The sequence below is a fragment of the Motacilla alba genome, chromosome 13, assembly GCF_015832195.1.
Source record: "Motacilla alba alba isolate MOTALB_02 chromosome 13, Motacilla_alba_V1.0_pri, whole genome shotgun sequence".
Classification (NCBI taxonomy): domain Eukaryota; kingdom Metazoa; phylum Chordata; class Aves; order Passeriformes; family Motacillidae; genus Motacilla; species Motacilla alba.
The window spans coordinates 2,173,224-2,198,399 of NC_052028.1; the positions used below are offsets into that span (position 1 = coordinate 2,173,224).

The window sequence follows — 25,176 nt, forward strand, 5'->3', positions numbered from 1 at the left end:
CCTGAGCTCATCACAACCAGCATGGCAAGACTTGGAAACACATGGAAATGGACAGGTGCAACAACTTCTGGTAGGTCTCCCTTGCCCTACAGAAGCAACTCAAATCACACTGCCCTCCATCAGGCCCAGCCTGGTGTCATCCACGACATGTGACAAGCACGGCAATGACCGAGTTCTTCTCCAGCCTCACACACAGAGCTCCCCTCTCTGCTCCGTTTTCCACACCAGGCCACTCTCAGGTTTTGCTTGTGGCCATCTCCTCCCTGCTCAAATCTATCATGAGGTGATCATGCACTGCAGCCACACCATGAACGGAGGTACAATTGTCTGCTCACCACCGTGAGGAGAAGGAGCTGAGGGATTCCAGAGCACACAAATGATAAACAACCCTACTAAAAGATCAGCAGTCATCCAGCTGAGAATGGCTCACCACAACATTGGCTGAGAGGGAATCTGCTCCCCATCTTTATCACATGCTCTGTTCCACAGAGAAGCAAAGTCTACCAAAGTCATGTTTACATCTATTTCTCCCAACAGGAACAGGACACAAAGTCACTCTCACATATATCAAAGACAATTGAAATCCACCCAGCAAGGAATGGGCAAACACCAGGAGAGTATCAGTCACGGCCTCCCCTTGCAGATTGGTCAGCTGCAGTACATACACAGCCCAGGAAACTGGACTGGAACCAACACACAGGGGCCTCACACAGGAGCTCACTACACAGGCCCCAGACTGTCATGTCCTTGGATAGCAAGAGGAAGAAAAAGCTTGGAACCACAGCTGTGGGCCTCAGCTAACTCCTGGCACAAACAGAACTGGACACCATTCATTCCTGCATTTTGAACTGCAGCACAGTGAACTCCAGCACCAGCCCTGCCTCTGGAGACACAGACTTCTTCTCTCTCTCCAAACACAACAGGACAGCCAACTTTGCACACAGACACCACTGGAAGAAAACTCATTTTCACAGCTTCTCAGAGCCCAAGCATCACAACTAGGAGTATTCTCTTCTCCCAGTTATTTGATCAAGTGGGAAATGTCCTATAGGCCATAAATTATTACCAGCTCTGGCACAGACCCACACACCCCAGTATCACCTCAAAGGCAGCACCACCATGCTTCAGCACATGGACTCCTCACAGGATGTGAGACTACCACTCCCGATGCAAAGGAACATGGAGCCCAAACTGGGCCATTTCAGTCCAAACCACACAACTGGAAATCATAAGGCTCCTCCTGACTCATTTTCAGAGGGCCAGCAATAGCCCTGGGCATCAGCACAACACATGCCATGTCTCCACCAGGACCTCCTCAAACACCACACCCCCAGCACTCCCTCCTAACCCTTCACAGCTCCCGTGCTCAGCACAGACCTTCACAATTTAGAGAGACTCCATCAAAAGAAGAGTTGCTCGGAGAGTATCTCCTTCCTATTGCTACGATTTGACATCTCACCCTAGCCATGGGACAAGAAAAGCATTTATTACAGAGACATTTTCAAGAAACATGTCTATGGAAGTCTCTCCCTTTTCACCTACAAACACGAAAGAACCATCTTCAGGTCATCAGAAGAACGAGACTCAAAGTCAACACCTGCTTAGTTGAAGAGCTCACAACACTCTGCTGGGTTATATAACTCAGAGTAGATGATCGATGCCGTTGTTTATAGACACTGAAAACACAGCTTGCAAATCCCATACAGCATCAGTCATAAGTACAAAATTAAGCTTTGAAGTGAGTCAGTTAGGATGTCATGAAGATACTGAGCAAGAACCTCACAGGGTTCTCCATGCAGCTGGAATGCAGATCTTCTGGACAATTACTCTGGGGAGATGAACCTCACATTGCTTCATCCTAGAGATAGGAGCTGGACAGGGAATGGAGGAAAACATTCCCGGGAGTCTTTCAGCAGACATTCACGCACGGCTCACAGCACTCAGATTTCCAACCCTTCACACCATCCCTGGTGTCCTTTCACCCAAATAGCTCAAAAACATGTGACACGGGGGGCCCAGCTCCACAGACCATTTTTCTTCCCACCACCAAGTTCACACAGCTCTCTGTACATCTCTGTGCTGTGCCAGCTGCATTTGCTGCTCACTGAAGTTCTCTGAAGAGACTTCATGGGCCTCAAAGGAAAAGCCCAGCAGTCTCCAAGAGACACTGACTCAGGGAATATCTGCTCACAGGGAGCTATGACAACCTTGTATCTCCTGCTGCACCTTCAGTCTCTCCCTTCCCATCCACGCAATTCTCTTGCCACGCTAAATCTTTTCTAGCCAAGGCTCATCCAGCCCCATCTGACAAAGCTCTACCTTAGAAAACAAGCACCAACCAAAGCAGTTCTGCCATTTCCTCCTGCAATTCCTCCTCCACATGCAGCCACCCTCAGGCTTTTCAAAGAGACACAACTTCAAGAGGATCCTTCATGTTCTTAACTGGCAGACACACATCATCAGAGACCACTTGTTGCCGGGTCCAATCCTCTCTTGGCGACACAACCAAAGCACGGATGATGCAAACACTATTCCTGCTGACCTTCACTGTGTATCATGGACAGTGATAATGGCCAAAAAGAACTTGCAGAGAGGTTCCACACAAAGCCAACAGCATTTGGTTCAAGACACATTCTACCTATCCAAGCACATGTGCTCTTGGGAACACACAGGAGCCTGCTATAAAGTTGTATTTCTTAATAACGAGATTCATCCCTTCAGAAAAGCTAAAGCTGACAGCAACACAGATTCTACAGAGCACAGCTGACACAGGGGAACCACACCTGGAACCTCGCTTCTATATAAACTTCTGACTTCAACAACAGCCTGGCAGCAACAGCCTTCTCCCTCTTTAATTCTGAACTAGCGGAAAGACTGAGGACCCACACCGTCTTCACATAACGACAGCAAAGTGCTCCAGCTTTCAGATTTCTCACCAAAGGAAACTTCACCAGGCTTTAAAGCAAAATCTCCTGATCGAGGCAGAGAACACGGCGGAGAAAGTGCTCGACAGCACCAGAAGAAAGCGACGCAGAGAAAATCTCGACCGAAGAGACTCACCGAGGGAGGGGCGGGATCCGAGGGGAGGGCGCCGGCAAGATCCTCGTCCCCGAGCAGCGGCGCGGGCTCGTCGGGCGGCGGCCGGGCCGGGAGGGTGTCGCAGCAGGCGGCGGCCGAGAGGCGCAGCTGGCTCTTGCGCGAGTCGGCCGTGAGCGACACGTCGTGCGAGTAGGACTGCAGGAAGGCGCGCACGCCGTCGATGCCCACGAAGTGCGACACGGGCACGCCGCGCAAGGCGCCGCCGTCCGGCGGCAGCAGCTGGCGGCGGTGGCAGCGGCGCAGGCGCAGCGCCAGCAGCAGCAGCAGGAAGGCCACGAAGAGGCACGACACGGCGGCCACGGCCAGCACGAGCCAGCGCGTCAGGCTGGCGGCCGGCTCGCCCGGCGCCGCCGCCTCGTCGGCCGCGCTGCCCAGCTCGGCCAGCAGCTCGGCCACGCTCTCGGCCAGCACCACGCTCAGCGTGGCCGTGGCCGACAGCGCCGGCCGCCCGTGGTCCCGCACCAGCACCACCAGGCTGTGGCGCGCCGCGTCGCGGGCCAGCGGCGAGCGCGCCGTGCGCACCTCGCCGCTGTGCAGCCCCACGCGGAACAGCCCCGGCTCCGTGGCCTTGGCCAGCTCGTAGGACAGCCACGCGTTCTGCCCCGCGTCCGCGTCCACCGCCACCACCTTGGCCACCAGCGCGCCGGCCTCCGAGCGCCGCGGCGCCAGCTCCACGCCCGACCACGCGGCGCCCGAGCCCAGCGCCGCGGCCGCCGGCGGGTACAGCACCTGCGGCGCGTTGTCGTTCTCGTCCAGCACCTCCAGCCGCACCGACACGTTGCTGCCGAGCGCCGGCGCGCCGCCGTCCTCCGCACGCACCCACAGCTGCAGCTCGCGCAGCTGCTCGTAGTCCAAGGAGCGCAGCGCGTACAGCGCGCCCGTCTCCGCCTGCACCGACACGTACGACGACAGCGGCGCGCCCCGCACCCGCCCCTCCGCCAGCCGGTAGCGCACGCGCGCGTTCTGCCCCCAGTCCGCGTCCGTGGCGCGCACCGTCAGCACCAGCGCGCCCGCCGCGTTGTTCTCCGCCAGCCGCGCGCTGTAGCGCTCCTCCGCGAACACCGGCGCGTTGTCGTTCACGTCCAGCACCCGCAGCGCCAGCACCGCGCTGCTCTGCAGCGCCGGCCGCCCGCCGTCGGCCGCCCGCACCGTCACGTTGTACTCCGACACCTGCTCCCGGTCCAGCTCTCCCGCCGTCACCACACGGTAGTAGCTGCCCTGCGAGCTTTGAAGCCGGAACGGGACATCCTCGTCGAGCCAGCAGCGCACCTCGCCGTTGGCCCCGGAGTCCCGGTCCTGCACGTGTAGGAGAGCTACCACGGTCCCCGACGGAGCGTCCTCAGAAATCTCGCTGAGCGCTGACCTCACCGAAATCTCGGGTGCGTTATCGTTGACGTCTGTCACAGTGATACCGACTTCTGCCGTGTCGGACAGGCCTCCCCCGTCCCGTGCCAGCACCTCCAGCTCAAAGGAGTCGCCTTCCTCAAAGTCCAGGGCCCGCAACAGAGTGATCGCTCCACTCTCAGAGTCCACGTGGAAAACAGCTGTGTCCGCCTCTTTCTTCAAAGAGTATTTAATTTCCCCGTACAGCCCTTCGTCGGCGTCCGTAGCCGTCACGATCACAAGGGTGGAGCCCACGGGCACGTCCTCGGGCACACGCACCGTGTACTCCGCCTGGCTGAACACCGGCGCGTTGTCGTTCGCATCCACCACGGTCACGCGGATCCGAGCCGTGCCCGTCCGGGCCGGATCGCCGCCGTCCGTCGCCCGCAGCACCAGCTCGTGAAACGCCGCCTCCTCCCGGTCCAGCGCCTTCGCCAGCACCAGCTCGGGACGCTGATCGCCGCCGGGGCCCGCCTGCACGGCCAGCGAGAAGTGCTCGTCACCGCTCAGCTCGTAGCTCTGCAGGGAATTCCGGCCTAAATCTGGGTCGTGAGCATCGGCCAGGGGAAACCGCGACCCTGGAGCGGTCGTCTCGCTCATTCTCAGTTCTATTTCTGCCTCTCGGAAGCTGGGCGCGTTGTCGTTAATGTCCGTGATTTCCACTTCTATTCCATAGAACTTCATTTCCCCCTCCACTATCAGCTCACAGCGCAGCACGCATTTCTCCGCCAGCCGGCACAGCTGCTCTCTGTCGATCCTCTCCGCCGTCACTAAATGTCCCGTCTTCCCGTGCAAAGCGAAATACTGCGTCCTACCTTCGGAGACAATTTGAAAGCCGCGGTCGCCTAGCGCCGGCAGCTGCAGCCCCAGGTCCTTGGCCACGTCGCCCACGAAGGAGCCCTTGGGCATCTCCTCGGGCACCGAGTAGCGCAGCTGCCCCCACGCCGCCTCCCACGCTGCCAGCAGCACGGCCCAGAGCAGAGCTCGCTGCCGCCGGCCCCAGCGCCTCCCCGCCGCGCACATCGCCGCCGCGGCACCGCTGGCACCGCAAACACGCCGGCCGCTCCCCGCCGGTCACTCCGCCGATCTCGCTACCGCTGGGTTCTCCACCCGCTTCTTCCGGCACCGCAGCACGGTTCCGCAGCACGGGGACGATCCCAGCCCGCTCGGTCCCCGAGCCTAACACAGAGCGAGCGACTGAGCCGCTCCGCAGCGGGCGGGGCTGCGGCGCTCCGAGCTCCCTCTCGCTCCTCTCGGTCAACAGCGGCGCCCGCAGCCTCCTCCCGGCACTGCAGGCACCGAGCGCTGCCCGGCGCTGCCCGCCCTGCCTTGCTCCGCACAGGCGACAGGCGCCACGGACATGTCGCTTTTCGTCCAGCGCCGATCTCCTGCCTCCGCATTTCTCCAGCCGCTCTCTGCTTCCATCCTCCAGGCTATCACCTTCGGGAGGGCGGCAGGGGCATTCCGTGGGCGGGGTTCCTCAACAGCACGGGAAACTCATCACTTCTTAATGTCATTATATCTAAAATAAAACTTATTTTCCGAATTTTATCCTGTAAGTTATTGCTAATCGTATCGGTTTTGTTCAAAAGCGTCTTCAACAACAGGCTCTCAGAGAGAAAACGGGAAGAGATCCAATCCCAAATACACAGATACCAGGTTATTTAACACAAGCGGGACGAGGGCAATTGCATACTTCTTAAAGTCAGGGAGCCAATTGTTACAAGACTGAATTACGGGTAAAAATAAAGATGCAGCTTTCTTTTCTTTTGAAAGTTTCAGGACTTCAAATATTTAAAATCTTCTCCAACGATACACTTAGTGTTTCCTTAGTTCATACAGATTTACATTTAATCAAATCACTGCCTGTTTCCTTTTTTCAGAAATCTATGTGCTAAGCACTGAAGCTCGTTAGTCAACTACTCATCTAACTGTCTCTAATTGACGTTCGTACGATAGGTGTACAAGTAAATAATTATGGGACCGGAGAACAAAAGTACAACACGTGAAACTGTGCTGACCACTACTCAATGTGCAAATGGGCTTGATTCAAGCGCCTAAACCCTCCCCTGGCCAATCCCCCTGATATGGGATCCCTTCATATCTCACATGTCTATCCTAGTAAACGGTATTGCAAAAATTTGCAGTTCTCGATATATTTGAGATCTTCTACAAGCCCCAATATCCATGTAAAAGGACGATAGAAAAATAAAAATCTCTGAATCAGAAATCTTACAACACTCTCACCACTCTACGAAACAATGATCATGAAAAGCAAAACACAGCGAACTTCCAGCTATGACACACAGAGGCCACCTAATCCCACTACTGCATTCCCCCGAAAACGGGCGACACGCTTCTATCAGTTAGAATCGAGAACGGAACTTCCCACGTTCGTTTCCTTTCTAAATCTAAAAGGAACAAAACAAAGTTTAACGAAGGGGGTTGTGTAAAGATATACACGAGCTCCAAGCACACCCTTTCTGAACAAAACAATCAGGAAGGAAATATCTCCAACACCCCATGTCAGTGCTTTCTTCCTCTATCTTTTCCCTGGACTCTATCACGCAGAATCAGCCATTCTCCTTCCACAGAACACCAATCTGCTTTCTATGTTGCTAACGCATTCTAGATTATAGAGCTGGAGTGCTGAAGACAAAACCTCGAGCCTGAAGCTGAACCTGTGACCAAGGAAGAACCAAGTGCTTCCTGCTCTCAGTGAACGGGGGACAGCCGTTCCTTACTTCAGTCCGTCACGGAGACAGGACTGTGCAACTGACGAAAACACGACCCCGAGAAACATGGAGGAACACTGAGAAACGCCGCTACGAGCCGAAAGGAGAGCAATAATCAAAGCCTGTCATGTGAAGCTGTGACCGAGATAAAATTCAAAACATCCGCTGCTACGTGGGGACACAGATGGCGAGATCCCCACTGACACCGCGCAGAGAATACCCAGGGAAAATAAAGACGATTCGGAAACTTTTGAAACCAGAAGAAGCGAACTCTTTACAGACCTGCGGTGCATCCGGGTCGGCCGGCGGCTCTCCCGTCAGGGCGCTGCTGCTCAGGCTCGGCTTGTCGCAGGAATCCCCGGCCAGAAGCTCCTCCGCCGACAGGATGGGCACCGGCGGCGGCGGCCAAGCGGCCTCGGGCGGGGCGCGGGCCGGCGGCGCCACGCACAGGTTGTAGGAGTAGGGCAAGGTGCCCTCGCAGAAGTCGGCCGGGAAGGCGGCGCCGGCCAGCGAGAAGCGCTGCGCGCCCAGGCAGCGCAGCACGGCGGGCGGCCCGGCCCGGCGCAGCCGCGCCAGCACGGCCAGCGCCACGCTCAGCACCAAGAGCGCCGACAGCAGCGCCAGCGCCAGCACCAGGTAGAACTGCAGCTCGGCCGCCGCCGCCGCCGCCGCCTCGGCGCCCGCCGGCCGCTCGCTCAGCTCCGGCAGCGCCTCCTGCAAGCTCTCGGCCAGCACCACGTGCAGCGTGGCCGTGGCCGACAGCGCCGGCTGCCCGTGGTCCTTCACCACGGCCACCACACGCTGCTTGGCCGCGTCCCGCTCGGACACGGCGCGCGCCGTGCGCACCTCGCCGCTGTGCAGCCCCACGCGGAACAGCGCCGGCTCCGACGCCGCCACCAGCTCGTACGACAGCCACGCGTTGCGCCCCGCGTCCGCGTCCACCGCCACCACCTTGGCCACCAGGTAGCCGGCCTCGGCCGAGCGCGGCACCACCTCGAAAGGCGCCGCCGCCCCTCCCGCCGCCTCTCCCGCCGCCGCCGCCGCCGCCGCCGGCCACAGCACCCTGGGCGCGTTGTCGTTGCGGTCCAGCACGAAGACGCGCACCGTGGCCGTGGAGCTGCGCGCCGGCGAGCCGCCGTCCTGCGCCCGCACGGCCACCGCGAACTCGCGGCACCGCTCGTAGTCCAAGGAGCGCTGCGCGTACAGCGCGCCGCTCCGCGCCTCCACCGACACGAGCGGCGCCGCGCCCGCCGCGCCCGCGCTGCCGCCCGCCAGCCAGTAGCTCACGCGCCCGTTGGCGCCCGCGTCCGCGTCCCGCGCCTGCACGCGCAGCACCAGCGCGCCCGCCGCGTTGTTCTCCGCCACGTACGCGCTGTACGCCGCCTCCTCGAACACCGGCGCGTTGTCGTTCACGTCCGACACCTCCAGCACCAGCTCCCTGCTGCTCCGCAGCGCCGGCCTGCCCCGGTCCCGGGCCACCACCGTCACGCGGTGCTCGCTCGCCTGCTCGCGGTCCAGCGCGCTCGCCGTCACCACCTTGTACGAGCCGCCCGACGACGCCACCAGCGACAGCGGCGCCTCGCCCGACAGCTCGCACGACACCTGACCGTTCTCGCCCGAATCAGGATCGTTCACGTTCAGCACGGCCACCACGGTGCCGACCGGAGCGTCCTCGGGCACGGGACTCGAGAGTGAAAGAATCGTGATCTCGGGCGCGTTGTCGTTCTCGTCTATGATGTCGATCTGCACCTTGCAGTGTGATACCAAACCCCCGCCATCCCTCGCCTCCAGGCCAAAGATGTATTTGCTCTTCTCCTCGAAATCGAGGGGACCCGCCGTCCTCACCTCCCCAGTTTCCCGTTCGACAGTGAACAACGCACTGATAGCGTCAGGGACATTGCCGAAGGAGTAGGACACCTGCCCGTTTGTGCCAGCGTCTGCATCCTTCGCCTGAACCTGCAGTACCAGTGACCCTGCTGGTAAATTCTCTGCCACTCGCGCCTCGTAGACGCTTTTGCTGAACACGGGTGGGTTGTCATTGGCGTCTGTGACGTTGATGAGAACCTGGACAGTCCCGGATCTCGCAGGTTCCCCACCGTCCACTGCCGTCAACACCAGCTCAAAGGAACTCTGCTTCTCCCGGTCCAAGGCTCTGTCCAGCACCAATTCTGGTTGCTTGCCTCCGTCAGGGCTCTCTTTTAAGGCCAGTGAGAAGGACGGGCTGCTGGTTAGTTGGTAAGTCAACAGCGAATTCCTTCCCACATCAGCGTCTCGTGCCGTCTCCAGTGGAAAACGAGCACCGGGAAGCGTCAATTCTGTGATTTCCAGTTCCAGAGCAGCCTTGCTGAAGACCGGGGAATTGTCATTCACATCCTCAATAGCCACGTCGACGTGGAAGACGTTCAGCGGGTTGTGCACCAGCGCCTCGAAGCTGACGGAGCAGGTCGCCGAGTCGCCGCACATCTCCTCCCGGTCCAGCCTCTCGTTCACGTACAGGTTCCCGTTCTCCTCATCCACCGTGAAGTATTTCAGCTGCTTCTTGCCGGCAGACGCCACCTGCAGTTTGCGCGCCGGCAGCTCGTCGGCGCTGAGCCCCAGGTCCCGCGCCAGCGGCCCCACGAGCGAGCCTCTGCCCAGCTCCTCGGCGATGGCGTAGCGGACCCGCTCGGCCGCCGCCCGGCAGCACACGCACAGCAGCACCGCGGCCAGCAGCGCTCGCCCGCCGCCCGGCCCGCGCCTCTGCCGCCGCCTCCCCGCCATTCTCCGCCCGCCGCGCTCGCCGCGCTCCTGCCTCCTGCCGCCGCCCCGCCGCCCTTCCAGCCGCTCTCGCCGCCCGCCGCCGACACCGCCGAAAGGCACCGAGCTCGGCGCGCCGCCTCTCGCCGCCTCTCGCCGCCTCTCGCTGCTGCGGCCGCGGCCGCTGCCGCTGTGGCCGGCGCCGGGCGAGCGAGCAGCCTGCGGGGGCAGGACGCTGCGGCGGCGGCGGCGGCGGCTCCAGCGCCGCTCGGCGGCGGCCAACAGCGACACCCGGAGGCGCCGCCGCGCCGCTGCAGCCGCCCGATGGCCGCGCTCGGCGGGGCCCGGCTTTGGGCGCGGCTCAGCGGCTGCACCGGCCCCGGGGCCGCTCCCCGCTGCCAACCGCCCGCGCAGAAGAACTTCCGTAACTCCACTCCGAGCCGTTTCAATCCGAGATGCCTGTCGAGTGCTTTCAGGGCATTCTTTTCAGTCACATTCTACTGTCAGAAGGAGGTATGCATGGCAGGGCGGTACACAATGGAATTCAGCCACTCTTAATAAAATAATGGTCCATTAACACCATCAATAACAGACCATATAGGGAAGACTTCATGAGCTTTTCCACACCTTTCCTGAATTTTCCTTTCATTATCTGGGTGGAATTATTTCGAGAAACGATCAGCCTAAATCAATATAATCATCCCCTCTGCCAAGATAGCAGAAAAAACATTTACTCTTTTCTTTCAGACTCATTAAAGTTGTTTCGTCTGCATCTCTATTTCTGAGCGCCTAACAATGGAAAGTGCAAAGCAACCCTGAGTCCTTCATAGAGCCAAAAGATATTTGCAGTTTCCAATTTAAACTTTTTTCTAAAGGCCATTTGTTCCACAGCTCTGACAGGAGCAGGAACACTTGCTGATAGACTTGAATGTTGGAGGCACACCCAAAACTTCTCTGGGCAATATCTTCCATTTCCTCACAAGCCACACTGAAAAGCTTTCTCCTAATCAAAACATCCCTTCCTTTACTTAAAACATTGCTCTGCTGTTCTAGAATAACTAGCCCAGGTAAACAGAGTTCTGTCCACATTTCCTATATGCTTATTCATAAACTGAAACAGCAGAAACAAACGTTGAGAAGTCTACAAAAAGGTATCCATTCTCCATGCTTAAAGACCTAAGCTCCTTCAGTCCTTCTGCATAACAGAAATGTTCCAGCCCTCGTGCCACTCTCGTGATCCTTCTGAGAACTCTGGCCTGTCCATTGGGATATTGGCCCAACACCTGCACACAGTCTATGCTCTCACAAAAAGAGTTTAGAGGGGGGAAAGAACCTCCCTGGACCTGCTGGGCAGAGTGCATGTCATGCACTGCAGGACACACTTGGAGGGAGCAGCAGGTGCCCATGGGCAGCTCATGTCCCACCTTAGCACCCACCAATCACCCAAAGCGCTTCTCGGCAAAGCTCTTCCCTATCCCCCACTCTCTCTGGAAACTGGGGATTGCCCCAGCCCCGTGCAGCACCTGGCACTTTGATCCATTCCATGATGCTTGCACGGGGCCCCTTCTCCAGCCTGTCCCTGGCTGCCATCTCTGCCCTCCCGAGAATCAGCTCCAGTCGGTGTCAGCTGCCAGCTGCCTGAAGGTGACTCAATGCCATCGGCCACCAAGCTGCGGAACAGAACTGGGCCCAGTCAGGCCCTGGAGGGACAGCACAAGTCACTGCTCTCCACCTGGACACGCAGCCACCGTCTGTAACTCTCTGCAGCTGCCTCTCCAGCCTGCTCCGCAGCCATTTCACAGCCTCCAGCTGATTGCCCAGCATGTTCCTCTGGGCCATGGCCTGGGGACACTGCACACCTTCTCCCACTGGCCCCTGCTCTGCGCGGGGCAATCTGGGCTGGGCTGGGCGGCCACTCTGCCCTTTGATGACTCCAGCAGAGATGATTCTGCATTTTACAGCACAGACCAAATGTTCCTGGCTGAGCACACCAGGAGTGCTCATGAAACCCTTCCTCTGCACAGCTGCAACATCACAGGTGTGAGTGGGAGCTGCACCTGCACTCGGGCAGCTGGCACAGAGGAGACCTTCCACATGGGATCAGACACCCTGAGCCTGAGCTCATCACAACCAGCATGGCAAGACTTGGAAACACATGGAAATGGACAGATGCAACAACTTCTGCTAGGTCTCCCTTGCCCTACAGAAGCAACTCAAATCACACTGCCCTCCATCAGGCCCAGCCTGGTGTCATCCACGACATGTGACAAGCACGGCAATGACCGAGTTCTTCTCCAGCCTCACACACAGAGCTCCCCTCTCTGCTCTGTCTTCCACGCCAGGCCACTCTCAGGTTTTGCTTGTGGCCATCTCCTCCCTGCTCAAATCTATCATGAGGTGATCATGCACTGCAGCCACACCATGAACGGAGGTACAATTGTCTGCTCACCACCATGACGAGAAGGAGCTGAGGGATTCCAGAGCACACAAATGATAAACAACCCTACTAAAAGATCAGCAGTCATCCAACTGTCAATGGCTCACCACATTGGCTGAGAGGGAATCTGCTCCCCTTCTTTATCACACGCTCTGTTCCACAGAGAGGCAAAGTCTACCAAAGTCATGTTTACATCTATTTCTCCCAACAGGAACAGAACACAAAGTCACTCTCACATCTCCCAACTTCCACTCCCACTGAAACAAGAGCATGGGAAATTAGCACACCATACGTTGCTAAAAAAATATGGCTTGTTGATAATAAAAATTATACCTACATTCTGAGTAAATCAAGGAAAAACAAAACAAAATAAAAAAAACCCCACACAGAATACCCAAAAATATGAATTGGATAAGGCAAGAACACTCAGACAATCCTTAGAAGGCAATGAATAGTCAGAAATGCTCACAGAGAAGTCTCCTTGGCCTTTATTGCAGACATTAAAATTCATCCCTGAGAGCATGTAGAAATGACTGAATTCTCAAGCTGCAGGTGTGTGACACTGAGGACATACACGGTAAGATAAAATAATGGGTTGATTTGAAGAATTACTCCTCTCGTTGGCAATGTTTTCTACTGCATGGCCTGCACACCTCGCACAGTTATGAAACCATCACATTATACAGCTTCTCATCAGCCTCTTCCTCAAGGTAAATCTTCTGACAAATTTCAACAGATTCCCCCATCACTTCTGCTTCCTATTCCCCACAAACACTGCTCAGTCTGAGGTGGCTGAAGTAAAGATGTGATGAAAAACAACAGTCACTGTTTCATATTTGAAAGTAATGACGAGAATTGTGGAAATGAGCTGCACCCTTCCTGGAAACAAACGCATGAATGAAAGTGTAAATATAACTCCAAAGAAACTCTCTAGCACAGTGTGGCACAGAGATACAGATAATGGAGGTTTCACACAGGATTAATTGCCTCTTCCAGCCAACAATTATGCTTCTACACAAACAGTTACTGTGGAAAATGTTACTGTTGGGGGACAGTCATTGTCGTTCATGACAGAGAAACCAGGATCAGAACAGCAATGGCTCTGCCCTTGGCACCAAGCACAAAATCAAACCATTCCTCTGCCAAACCCACACTGAGTCACCGATTTGCCCGGCACAGAACTGAGCTCTCACCCTCCTCACTCTGCATTCACAGCCTTCCCTTTCACCAGCAACACAAACCAACAGTTTGCCTCCATGTTGGCCACAGAGAAAGCAACGCCTTGGGCAAACATCCCTTCATGAAGTTGTATTTCTGGAAGGAAATATCCAAGGTCAGGCTGGCCGGGGCTCTGAGCAACCTGCTCTGGTGGAAGATGCCCCTGCCCATGGCACAGGAGCTGGAACAAGAGCAGCTTTAAGGTCCTTTGCAGCACAAACCATTCCATGATTCTGTGCTTCCAGGATAACATGATTACATGTACAGCTTCAAGGGATGGAGGAGAGATATTCTCCCCACGGGAGAATTACATGGTTGGGAGTTTGCAGGATTGCCAGGCACAGCTGGGAGGATCAGCTTTACTCCTTGACAAAAATACAAACAAACCAACAAACAAACCAACCCAAACTAAAGAAAATATCAAAGACAATTGAAATCAACCCAGCCAAGAATGGGCAAACACCAGGAGAGTATCAGTCACGGCCTCCCCTTGCAGATTGCTCAGCTGCAGTATATACACAGCCCAGGAAACTGGACTGGAACCAACACACAGGGGCCTCACACAGGAGCTCACTACACAGGCCCCAGACTGTCATGTCCTTGGATAGCAAGAGGAAGAAAAAGTTTGGAACCACAGCTGTGGGCCTCAGCTAACTCCTGGCACAAACAGAACTGGACACCATTCATTCCTGCATTTTGAACTGCAGCACAGAGAACTCCAGCACCAGCCCTGCCTCTGGACACACAGACTTCATCTCTCTCTCCAAACACAACAGGACAGCCAACTTTGCACACAGACACCACTGGAAGAAAACTCATGGGCACAGCTTCTCAGAGCCCGAGCGTCACAACTAGGAGTATTCTCTTCTCCCAGTTATTTGATCAAGTGGGAAATGTCCTGTAGGCCATAAATTATTACCAGCTCTGGCACAGACCCACACACCCCAGTATCACCTCAAAGGCAACACCACCATGCTTCAGCACATGGACTCCTCACAGGATGTGAGACTACCACTCCCGATGCAAAGGAACATGGAGCCCAAACTGGGCCATTTCAGTCCAAAGCACACAACTGGAAATCATAAGGCTCCTCCTGACTCATTTTCAGAGGGCCAGCAATAGCCCTGGGCATCAGCACAACACATGCCATGTCTCCACCAGGACCTCCTCACACACCACACACCCAGCATTCCCTCCTAACCCTTCACAGCTCCCGTGCTCAGCACAGATCTTCACAATTTAGAGAGACTCCATCAAAAGAAGAGTTGCTCGGAGAGTATCTCCTTCCTATTGCTACGATTTGACATCTCACCCTAGCCATGGGACAAGAAAAGCATTTATTACAGAGACATTTTCAAGAAACATGTCTAGGGAAGTCTCTCCCTTTTCACCTACAAACATGAAAGAACCATCTTCAGGTCATCAGAAGAACGAGACACAAAGTCAACACCTGCAGAGTTGAAGAGCTCACAACACTCTTCTGGGTTATATAACTCAGAGTAGATGATCAACGCCGTTGTTTATAGACACTGAAAACACAGCCTGCAATTCCCATACAGCATCAGGCATAAGGACAAAATTAAGCTTTGAAGTGAGTCAGTTAGGATGACAAGAAAACACTGAGCAAGAACCTCACAGGGTTCTCCATGCAGCTGGAATGCAGATCTTCTAGACAATTACTCTGGGGACATGAACCTCACATTGCTTCATCCTAGAGATAGGAGCTGGACAGGGAATGGAGGAAAACATTCCCGGGAGTCTTTCAGCAGACATTCACGCACGGCTCACAGCACTCAGATTTCCAACCCTTCATACCATCCCTGGTGTCCTTTCACCCAAATAGCTCAAAAACATGTGACACTGGGGGCCCAGCTCCACAGACCATTTTTCTTCCCACCACCAAGTTCACACAGCTCTCTGTACATCTCTGTGCTGTGCCAGCTGCATTTGCTGCTCACTGAAGTTCTCTGAAGAGACTTCATGGGTCTCCAAGGAAAAGCCCAGCAGTCTCCAAGAGACACTGACTCAGTGAATATCTGCTCACAGGGAGCTATGACAACCTTGTATCTCCTGCTGCACCTTCAGTCTCTCCCTTCCCATCCACGCAATTCTCTTGCCACGCTAAATCTTTTCCAGCCAAGGCTCATCCAGCCCCATCTGACAAAGCTCTACCTTAGAAAACAAGCACCAACCAAAGCAGTTCTGCCATTTCCTCCTGCAATTCCTCCTCCACATGCAGCCACCCTCAGGCTTTTAAAGAATCACAACTTCAAGAGGATCCTTCATGTTCTTAACATGCAGACACACATCATCAGGGACCACTTGTTGCCTGGTCCAATCCTCTCTTGGCGACACAACCAAAGCACGGATGATGCAAACACTATTCCTCCTGACCTTCACTGTGTATCATGGAGAGTGATAATGGCTAAAAGGAACTTGCAGAGAGGTTCCACACAAAGCCAACAGCATTTGGTTCAAGACACATTCTACCTCTTAAGGCACATGTGCTCTTGGGAACACACAGGAGCCTGCTATAAAGTTGTATTTCTTAATAACGAGATTCATCCCTTCAGAAGAGCTAAAGCTGACAGCAACACAGATTCTACAGAGCACAGCTGACACAGGGGAACAACACCTGGAACCGGATCAATACCCAAACTTCGGATCTAACGAACAGCCTGCCAGCGGCAGCCTTCTCTCTCCTTCCTTCTTCTCTAACTGGAAGGCTGAGGACCCACCCCATGTTCACATAACGACAGCAACGGGCACCAGCCTTCAGATTTTTACCAAAGGAAACTTCACCAGGCTTTAAAGCAAAATCTGCTGATCAAGACAGACAGCACGGCGGAGAAAGTGCTCGACAGCACGAGGAGAAAGCGTGGTGGAGAAAACCTGCACCGAAGAAACTCACCGAGGGAGGGGCGGGATCCGCGGGGAGGGCGCCGGCAAGATCCTCGTCCCCGAGCAGCGGCGCGGGCTCGTCGGGCGGCGGCCGGGCCGGGAGGGTGTCGCAGCAGGCGGCGGCCGAGAGGCGCAGCTGGCTCTTGCGCGAGTCGGCCGTGAGCGACACGTCGTGCGAGTAGGGACTGCAGGAAGGCGCGCACGCCGTCGATGCCCACGAAGTGCGACACGGGCACGCCGCGCAAGGCGCCGCCGTCCGGCGGCAGCAGCTGGCGGCGGTGGCAGCGGCGCAGGCGCAGCGCCAGCAGCAGCAGCAGGAAGGCCACGAAGAGGCACGACACGGCGGCCACGGCCAGCACGAGCCAGCGCGTCAGGCTGGCGGCCGGCTCGCCCGGCGCCGCCGCCTCGTCGGCCGCGCTGCCCAGCTCGGCCAGCAGCTCGGCCACGCTCTCGGCCAGCACCACGCTCAGCGTGGCCGTGGCCGACAGCGCCGGCCGCCCGTGGTCCCGCACCAGCACCACCAGGCTGTGGCGCGCCGCGTCGCGGGCCAGCGGCGAGCGCGCCGTGCGCACCTCGCCGCTGTGCAGCCCCACGCGGAACAGCCCCGGCTCCGTGGCCTTGGCCAGCTCGTAGGACAGCCACGCGTTCTGCCCCGCGTCCGCGTCCACCGCCACCACCTTGGCCACCAGCGCGCCGGCCTCCGAGCGCCGCGGCGCCAGCTCCACGCCCGACCACGCGGCGCCCGAGCCCAGCGCCGCGGCCGCCGGCGGGTACAGCACCTGCGGCGCGTTGTCGTTCTCGTCCAGCACCTCCAGCCGCACCGACACGTTGCTGCCGAGCGCCGGCGCGCCGCCGTCCTCCGCACGCACCCACAGCTGCAGCTCGCGCAGCTGCTCGTAGTCCAAGGAGCGCAGCGCGTACAGCGCGCCCGTCTCCGCCTGCACCGACACGTACGACGACAGCGGCGCGCCCCGCACCCGCCCCTCCGCCAGCCGGTAGCGCACGCGCGCGTTCTGCCCCCAGTCCGCGTCCGTGGCGCGCACCGTCAGCACCAGCGCGCCCGCCGCGTTGTTCTCCGCCAGCCGCGCGCTGTAGCGCTCCTCCGCGAACACCGGCGCGTTGTCGTTCACGTCCAGCACCCGCAGCGCCAGCACCGCGCTGCTCTGCAGCGCCGGCCGCCCGCCGTCGGCCGCCCGCACCGTCACGTTGTACTCCGACACCTGCTCCCGGTCCAGCTCTCCCGCCGTCACCACGCGGTAGTAATTGCCCTGCGACCTTTGAAGCCGGAACGGGACGCCCCCATCGAGTGAGCAGCGCACCTCACCGTTGGCCCCCGAGTCTACATCATTTACGTGCAGCAGGGCAACCACCGTCCCCGACGGGGCGTCTTCAGTGATCTCAGTCAATGCAGACGATACGGTCAGTTCAGGGGCATTGTCGTTGACGTCTGTGACGGAGATTGTGACTTTGGCTGTGTCGAATAGCTCTCCCCCGTCCCGTGCCTGCAGCTCCATTTCAAATGTGGAAATTTCTTCGAAGTCCAAGTTCTCCTTAAGGGTTATTTCTCCTGTCCTAGATTCAAGGTCAAAAAGTTCGGATGCCCTTTTTGAAATTCTATGAAAACTGTATTTCACGTGTCCGTTCAGGCCCTCGTCGGCGTCGGTGGCCGTGACAGTGACGAGGATGGAGCCCACGGGCACGTCCTCGGGCACACGCACCGTGTACTCCGCCTGGCTGAACACCGGCGCGTTGTCGTTCGCGTCCAGCACGGTTACGCGGATCCGAGCCGTGCCCGTCCGGGCCGGATCGCCGCCGTCCATCGCCCGCAGCACCAGCTCGTGAAACGCCGCTTCCTCCCGGTCCAGCGCCTTCGCCAGCACCAGCTCGGGACGCTGATCGCCGCCGGGGCCCGCCTGCACGGCCAGCGAGAAGTGCTCGTCACCGCTCAGCTCGTAGCTCTGCAGGGAATTCCGGCCCGAGTCTGGGTCGTGAGCGTCGGGCAGGGGAAACCGTGACCCTGGAGCTGTGGTTTCGCTCATTTTCAGTTCCAGCTCAATGTCCTTGAAGCTGGGCGCGTTGTCGTTAATGTCTGCGATTTCCACCTCTATTTCATAAAACTTCATTTCCCCCTCCACTATCAGCTCACAGCGCAGCACGCATTGCTGCACATTCTCGCACAGCTGCTCTCTGTCGATCCTCTCCGCCGTCACTAAATGTCCCGTCTTCCCGTGCACAGCGAAATACTGCGTCCGACCTCTTTCTACAATGCGAACGCCGCGGTCGCTGATCTCCGGCAGCTGCAGCCCCAGGTCCTTGGCCACGTCGCCCACGAAGGAGCCCTTGGGCATCTCCTCGGGCACCGAGTAGCGCAGCTGCCCCCACGCCGCCTCCCACGCTGCCAGCAGCACGGCCCAGAGCAGAGCTCGCTGCCGCCGGCCCCAGCGCCTCCCCGCCGCGCACATCGCCGCCGCGGCACCGCCGGCACGGTACTACTGTCCAAACCACCGACCGCCGACCAGGTTCCCGACTGCTTCAGCCCCTGCCGCTCTCTCTCCGGCTCCAACTACGGCTCGCCGCTTCCACCAGTCCCCCTGACTTGCTGCAGCACCGAGCCGCTACGCGGTGACGATCGTAGAACGCTCACCCAGCCGCCAAACCCGCCTGAGAACGAGCCGCTCCGCAGCGGGCGGGGCTGCGGCGCTCCGAGCTCCCTCTCGCTCCTCTCGGTCAACAGCGGCGCCCGCAGCCTCCTCCCGGCACTGCAGGCACCGAGCGCTGCCCAGCCGTGTCCCTGCCTGCCGAGCGCGACCCGTCTGTCGGTTCGGGGATACCTCGTCCGTTCCAGCACGGACGACACTCCTCGTTTTTTCTCCAGCCTCTCTCTCTTTGATCCTCCAGCTTGTCACTACTCTGTAGAAATGACACACCCCTCGGAGTAAGGCTGTTTCTATCGCACCAGGAACTGTTTTTGTAATCGTGAAACTATGTAGATATAAAGGTATCTTAGCATGACATGCCTATCCTAACGATCCTTATCAGCGGCGCAGAAGCACAATTTCCTCCCTCCATGTGACCAACTGTCTTGTAGTAGTCGTGGACGAAGTTTTTTCTCATCCTATTTACGGGACACTACGGCGTCCCACTTAAATTCCAGCATGCCCATGAGTTCCCCAAATTGCTAATAAAAATACCACAAGCCATTGATGAAGTTTCCTCTTCAATGACATTTCCCTCTCTGCCCTTTTGGGACTTTCGTTACTTTTCTTCTGCACATAACGGGATCCTCGGAATCATTCTGCACTTCTCCCTCTTTTCCAAATACACTACAGAATTTTTCACATGCTCTTATTCAAGATAGCCTCTGCTCTCACTCTGAGGCTTAGTATTCAAGAGTAACCAAGCAGCACACACACTGTACTCTCGAGTCCTCTACAAAACTAAAACAACTACCATTAAGCACACCGTTAAAAGCAAGCAGATTTCGCATTTCACAAGAATACACCCTTGTAATTTATGACTCATAATATTAAAAAAAAAAACCAGATTTTAGGAAAAAAGCTTACCCCATGAATCTGAAGATGTGTCAAATGAAAAGAAGACCACATCTCCAACAATTTATACAAAAGGATTTAAACAGGCTACTGAATTTACCAACACGTCAGACACCTGATGAAGTGACAAGTGCCGGTTGAAAAGACATCTTGCCAAAGAAGGACCGAACAAGATTATTGAAAGGGTTCTGAAAAAAAATATCGGCGGTGCCAGAGAAGAGAAACGAAGCCCAAGACCAAACAAGACGCCTGATAGTAGGGAAAGAGTGTGAGCTTACATACCTGAGCTGCGTCAGGCTCGGCGGGCACCTCCCCCACAACGGCGCTGCAGCTCAGGCTCGGCTTGTCGCAGGAATCCCCGCCCAGAAGCTCCTCCGCCGACAGGATGGGCACCGGCGGCGGCGGCGGCCAAGCGGCCTCGGGCGGGGCGCGGGCCGGCGGCGCCACGCACAGGTTGTAGGAGTAGGGCAAGGTGCCCTCGCAGAAGTCGGCCGGGAAGGCGGCGCCGGCCAGCGAGAGAAGCGCTGCGCGCCCAGGCAGCGCAGCACGGCGGGCGGCCCGGCCCGGCGCAGCCGCGCCAGCACGGCCAGCGCCACGCTCAGCACCAAGAGCGCCGACAGCAGCGCCAGCGCCAGCACCAGGTAGAACTGCAGCTCGGCCGCCGCCGCCGCCTCGGCGCCCGCCGGCCGCTCGCTCAGCTCCGGCAGCGCCTCCTGCAAGCTCTCGGCCAGCACCACGTGCAGCGTGGCCGTGGCCGACAGCGCCGGCTGCCCGTGGTCCTTCACCACGGCCACCACACGCTGCTTGGCCGCGTCCCGCTCGGACACGGCGCGCGCCGTGCGCACCTCGCCGCTGTGCAGCCCCACGCGGAACAGCGCCGGCTCCGACGCCGCCACCAGCTCGTACGACAGCCACGCGTTGCGCCCCGCGTCCGCGTCCACCGCCACCACCTTGGCCACCAGGTAGCCGGCCTCGGCCGAGCGCGGCACCACCTCGAAAGGCGCCGCCGCCCCTCCCGCCGCCTCTCCCGCCGCCGCCGCCGCCGCCGCCGCCGGCCACAGCACCCTGGGCGCGTTGTCGTTGCGGTCCAGCACGAAGACGCGCACCGTGGCCGTGGAGCTGCGCGCCGGCGAGCCGCCGTCCTGCGCCCGCACGGCCACCGCGAACTCGCGGCACCGCTCGTAGTCCAAGGAGCGCTGCGCGTACAGCGCGCCGCTCCGCGCCTCCACCGACACGAGCGGCGCCGCGCCCGCCGCGCCCGCGCTGCCGCCCGCCAGCCAGTAGCTCACGCGCCCGTTGGCGCCCGCGTCCGCGTCCCGCGCCTGCACGCGCAGCACCAGCGCGCCCGCCGCGTTGTTCTCCGCCACGTACGCGCTGTACGCCGCCTCCTCGAACACCGGCGCGTTGTCGTTCACGTCCGACACCTCCAGCACCAGCTCCCCTGCTGCTCCGCAGCGCCGGCCTGCCCCGGTCCCGGGCCACCACCGTCACGCGGTGCTCGCACGCCTGCTCGCGGTCCAGCGCGCTCGCCGTCACCACCTTGTACGAGCCGCCCGACGACGCCACCAGCGACAGCGGCGCCTCGCCCGACAACTCGCACGACACCTGACCGTTCTCGCCCGAGTCCGGGTCGTTCACGTTCAGCACAGCCACCACGGTGCCGACCGGCGCGTCCTCAGGTACGGGACTCGAGAGTGAAAGAATCGTGATCTCCGGGGCGTTGTCATTCTCGTCCGTGATATCGATCTGAACTTCGCAGTGATCGGTGAGCCCTCCACCGTCCCTCGCCTCCAGCCGAAAGCTGTATTTACTCTGTTCCTCGAAATCGAGGGGACCCGCCGTCCTCACCTCGCCACTCTCACTGTCAATAGTGAACAGCGAGCGGATGCTCTCCGCGACGTTGCCGAAGGAATAAAAGACTCTCCCGTTAGCGCCCGCGTCCGCATCCTTCGCCTGCACCCGCAGCACCAGAGACCCCGCCGGCAGATTCTCTGCCACTCGCGCCTCGTAGACCCTTTTGCTGAACTCGGGCGGGTTGTCGTTTGCGTCGGTGATGTTAACCAGAATCTGGACAGTCCCGGATCTCGAGGGCTCCCCACCGTCCACAGCCGTCAGCACCAGCTCGAAGGAACTCTGCTTCTCCCGGTCCAATGCTGTCTCCAGCACCAATTCGGGCTGTTTTTTTCCACCAGTGCTCTCCTTCATGGCCAAAGTGAAGAACGGGTTGCTGGTGAGTTGGTAAAACAAAAGAGAGTTTCTGCCCACATCCATATCTCGGGCCATTTCCAGGGGAAAACGAGCACCGGGAAGCGTCCATTCACCAATCTCGAGGTCCAGAACAGCTTTGCTGAAAACTGGGGAGTTGTCATTCACGTCCTCAATGGACACCTCGACGCGGAAGATGTTCAGCGGATTGTGCACCAGCGCCTCGAAGCTGACGGAGCAGGTCGCCGAGTCGCCGCACATCTCCTCCCGGTCCAGCCTCTCGTTCACGTACAGGTTCCCGTTCTCCTCATCCACCGTGAAGTATTTCAGCTGCTTCTTGCCGGCAGACGCCACCTGCAGCTTGCGCGCCGGCAGCTCGTCGGCGCTGAGCCCCAGGTCCCGCGCCAGCGGCCCCACGAGCGAGCCTCTGCCCAGCTCCTCGGCGATGGCGTAGCGGACCCGCTCGGCCGCCGCCCGGCAGCACACGCACAGCAGCACCGCGGCCAGCAGCGCTCGCCCGCCGCCCGGCCCGCGCCTCTGCCGCCGCCTCCCCGCCATTCTCCGCCCGCCGCGCTCGCCGCGCTCCTGCCTCCTGCCGCCGCCCCGCCGCCCTTCCAGCCGCTCTCGCCGCCCGCCGCCGACACCGCCGAAAGGCACCGAGCTCGGCGCGCCGCCTCTCGCCGCCTCTCGCCGCCTCTCGCTGCTGCGGCCGCTGCCGCTGCCGCTGTGGCCGGCGCCGGGCGAGCGAGCAGCCTGCGGGGGCAGGACGCTGCGGCGGCGGCGGCGGCGGCTCCAGCGCCGCTCGGCGGCGGCCAACAGCGACACCCGGAGGCGCCGCCGCGCCGCTGCAGCCGCCCGATGGCCGCGCTCGGCGGGGCCCGGCTTTGGGCGCGGCTCAGCGGCTGCACCGGCCCCGGGGCCGCTCCCCGCTGCCAACCGCCCGCGCAGAAGAACTTCCGTGACTCCACTCCGAGCCGTTTCTCTCTGAAATGTCCTGTCGCGTGCTTTCAGGGCATTCTTTTCAGGCACATTCTACTGTCAGAAGGAAATGTTCATGGCAGGGCAGTATAGAATGGAATTCAGCCACTCTTAATAAAATAATGGTCCATTAACACCAGCAATAACCGACCATATGGGGAAGACTTCAAGAGCTTTTCCACACTTTTCCTGAATTTTCCTTCCATTATCTGGGTGGAATTATTTCGAGATACGATCAGCCTAAATCAATATAATCATCCTCCATGCTAAGATAGCAGAATAACTTTTACTCTTTTCTTTCTGACTCATTAAAGTTGTTTCATCTGCATCTCCATATCTGAGAACCTGACAATGGAAAGTGCAAAGCAACGCTACACTTCAAAGAGTGAAACAATGTTTTCACATTTCAGCTAAGCTTTTCTTTAATGCTAACATAATCCACACCTATGCCATGAGCTGGAACAATTTTTACTAGATTTGAATGTTGGAGGCATATCTAAAACTACTCTGGGCAATAGCTTCCATTTCCTCACAACCCACATCAAAAGCTTTCTCCTAATCAAAAGCCCCCTTCTTTTAGTTCAAAATATTTCTCTGCTATCCTATGACCGAAGGCCCTCTTAAAAAGATACCTGTGCATATTTTCTAGAAGTGTACTTGTAAACCAAAACAGAAAAAAAAAAAGCTTTTAAAAATCGGAACGGAGGAATCATTTCCCCATGCTTGTAGACAGAAAACTCCTGCAGTCCTTCTGCATTGCAGAGAAGCTCCAACACTCAGGCCGCTTCCAGGGGAACTCTGGCCTGTCCATTGGGATATTGGCCCAACACCTGCATGCAGTCTACGCTCTCACAAAAAGAGCTTAGAGGGGGGAAAGAACCTCCCTCGACCTGCTGGGCAGAGTGCTTGTCATGCACTGCAGGACACAATTGGAGGGAGCAGCAGGTGCCCATGGGCAGCTCATGTCCCACCTTAGCACCCACCAATCACCCAAAGCGCTTCTCTGCAAAGCTCTTCCCTATCCCCCACTCTCTCTGGAAACTGGGGATTGCCCCAGCCCCGTGCAGCACCTGGCACTTTGATCCATTCCATGATGCTTGCACGGGGCCCCTTCTCCAGCCTGTCCCTGGCTGCCATCTCTGCCCTCCCGAGAATCAGCTCCAGTCGGTGTCAGCTGCCAGCTGCCTGAAGGTGACTCAATGCCATCGGCCACCAAGCTGCGGAACAGAACTGGGCCCAGTCAGGCCCTGGAGGGACAGCACAAGTCACTGCTCTCCACCTGGACACGCAGCCACCGTCTGTAACTCTCTGCAGCTGCCTCTCCAGCCTGCTCCGCAGCCATTTCACAGCCTCCAGCTGATTGCCCAGCATGTTCCTCTGGGCCATGGCCTGGGGGACACTGCACACCTTCTCCCACTGGCCCCTGCTCTGCGCGGGGCAATCTGGGCTGGGCTGGGCGGCCACTCTGCCCTTTGATGACTCCAGCAGAGATGATTCTGCATTTTACAGCACAGACCAAATGTTCCTGGCTGAGCACACCAGGAGTGCTCATGAAACCCTTCCTCTGCACAGCTGCAACATCACAGGTGTGAGTGGGAGCTGCACCTGCACTCGGGCAGCTGGCACAGAGGAGACCTTCCACATGGGATCAGACACCCTGAGCCTGAGCTCATCACAACCAGCATGGCAAGACTTGGAAACACATGGAAATGGACAGATGCAACAACTTCTGCTAGGTCTCCCTTGCCCTACAGAAGCAACTCAAATCACACTGCCCTCCATCAGCCCAGCCTGGTGTCATCCACGACATGTGACAAGCACGGCAATGACCGAGTTCTTCTCCAGCCTCACACACAGAGCTCCCCTCTCTGCTCTGTCTTCCACGCCAGGCCACTCTCAGGTTTTGCTTGTGGCCATCTCCTCCCTGCTCAAA

The 25,176-nt window shown here is 58.2% G+C and overlaps 3 protein-coding genes across 3 annotated transcripts in view; all 3 read right to left on the bottom strand.

Moving 5' to 3' along the window:
- LOC119706656 (protocadherin gamma-A6-like) overlaps positions 1-25,176 on the bottom strand; it is a 206,834-nt gene that overhangs the window by 157,706 nt on the left and 23,952 nt on the right. The window lies entirely within an intron of this gene.
- On the bottom strand, positions 1,781-6,178 carry LOC119706725 (protocadherin gamma-A2-like). Its single transcript, XM_038150669.1, has one exon. It carries the CDS (start codon positions 5,503-5,505, stop codon positions 2,863-2,865), a length of 2,643 nt encoding a protein of 880 aa, XP_038006597.1. The 5' UTR covers positions 5,506-6,178; the 3' UTR covers positions 1,781-2,862.
- On the bottom strand, positions 5,740-22,931 carry LOC119706643. The gene is given in 8 exon segments (XM_038150559.1): positions 5,740-5,922; positions 7,500-9,936; positions 9,938-10,314; positions 16,520-16,694; positions 16,738-18,998; positions 20,343-20,588; positions 20,591-21,499; positions 21,501-22,931. Coding segments are annotated over 8 exon segments (7,911 nt in total). The 5' UTR covers positions 22,824-22,931.

Excerpts from the sequence above, each read along its gene's own strand:
- LOC119706725 (XM_038150669.1), bottom strand. The coding sequence starts at position 5,505 with ATGTGCGCGGCGGGGAGGCGCTGGGGCCGGCGGCAGCGAGCTCTGCTC.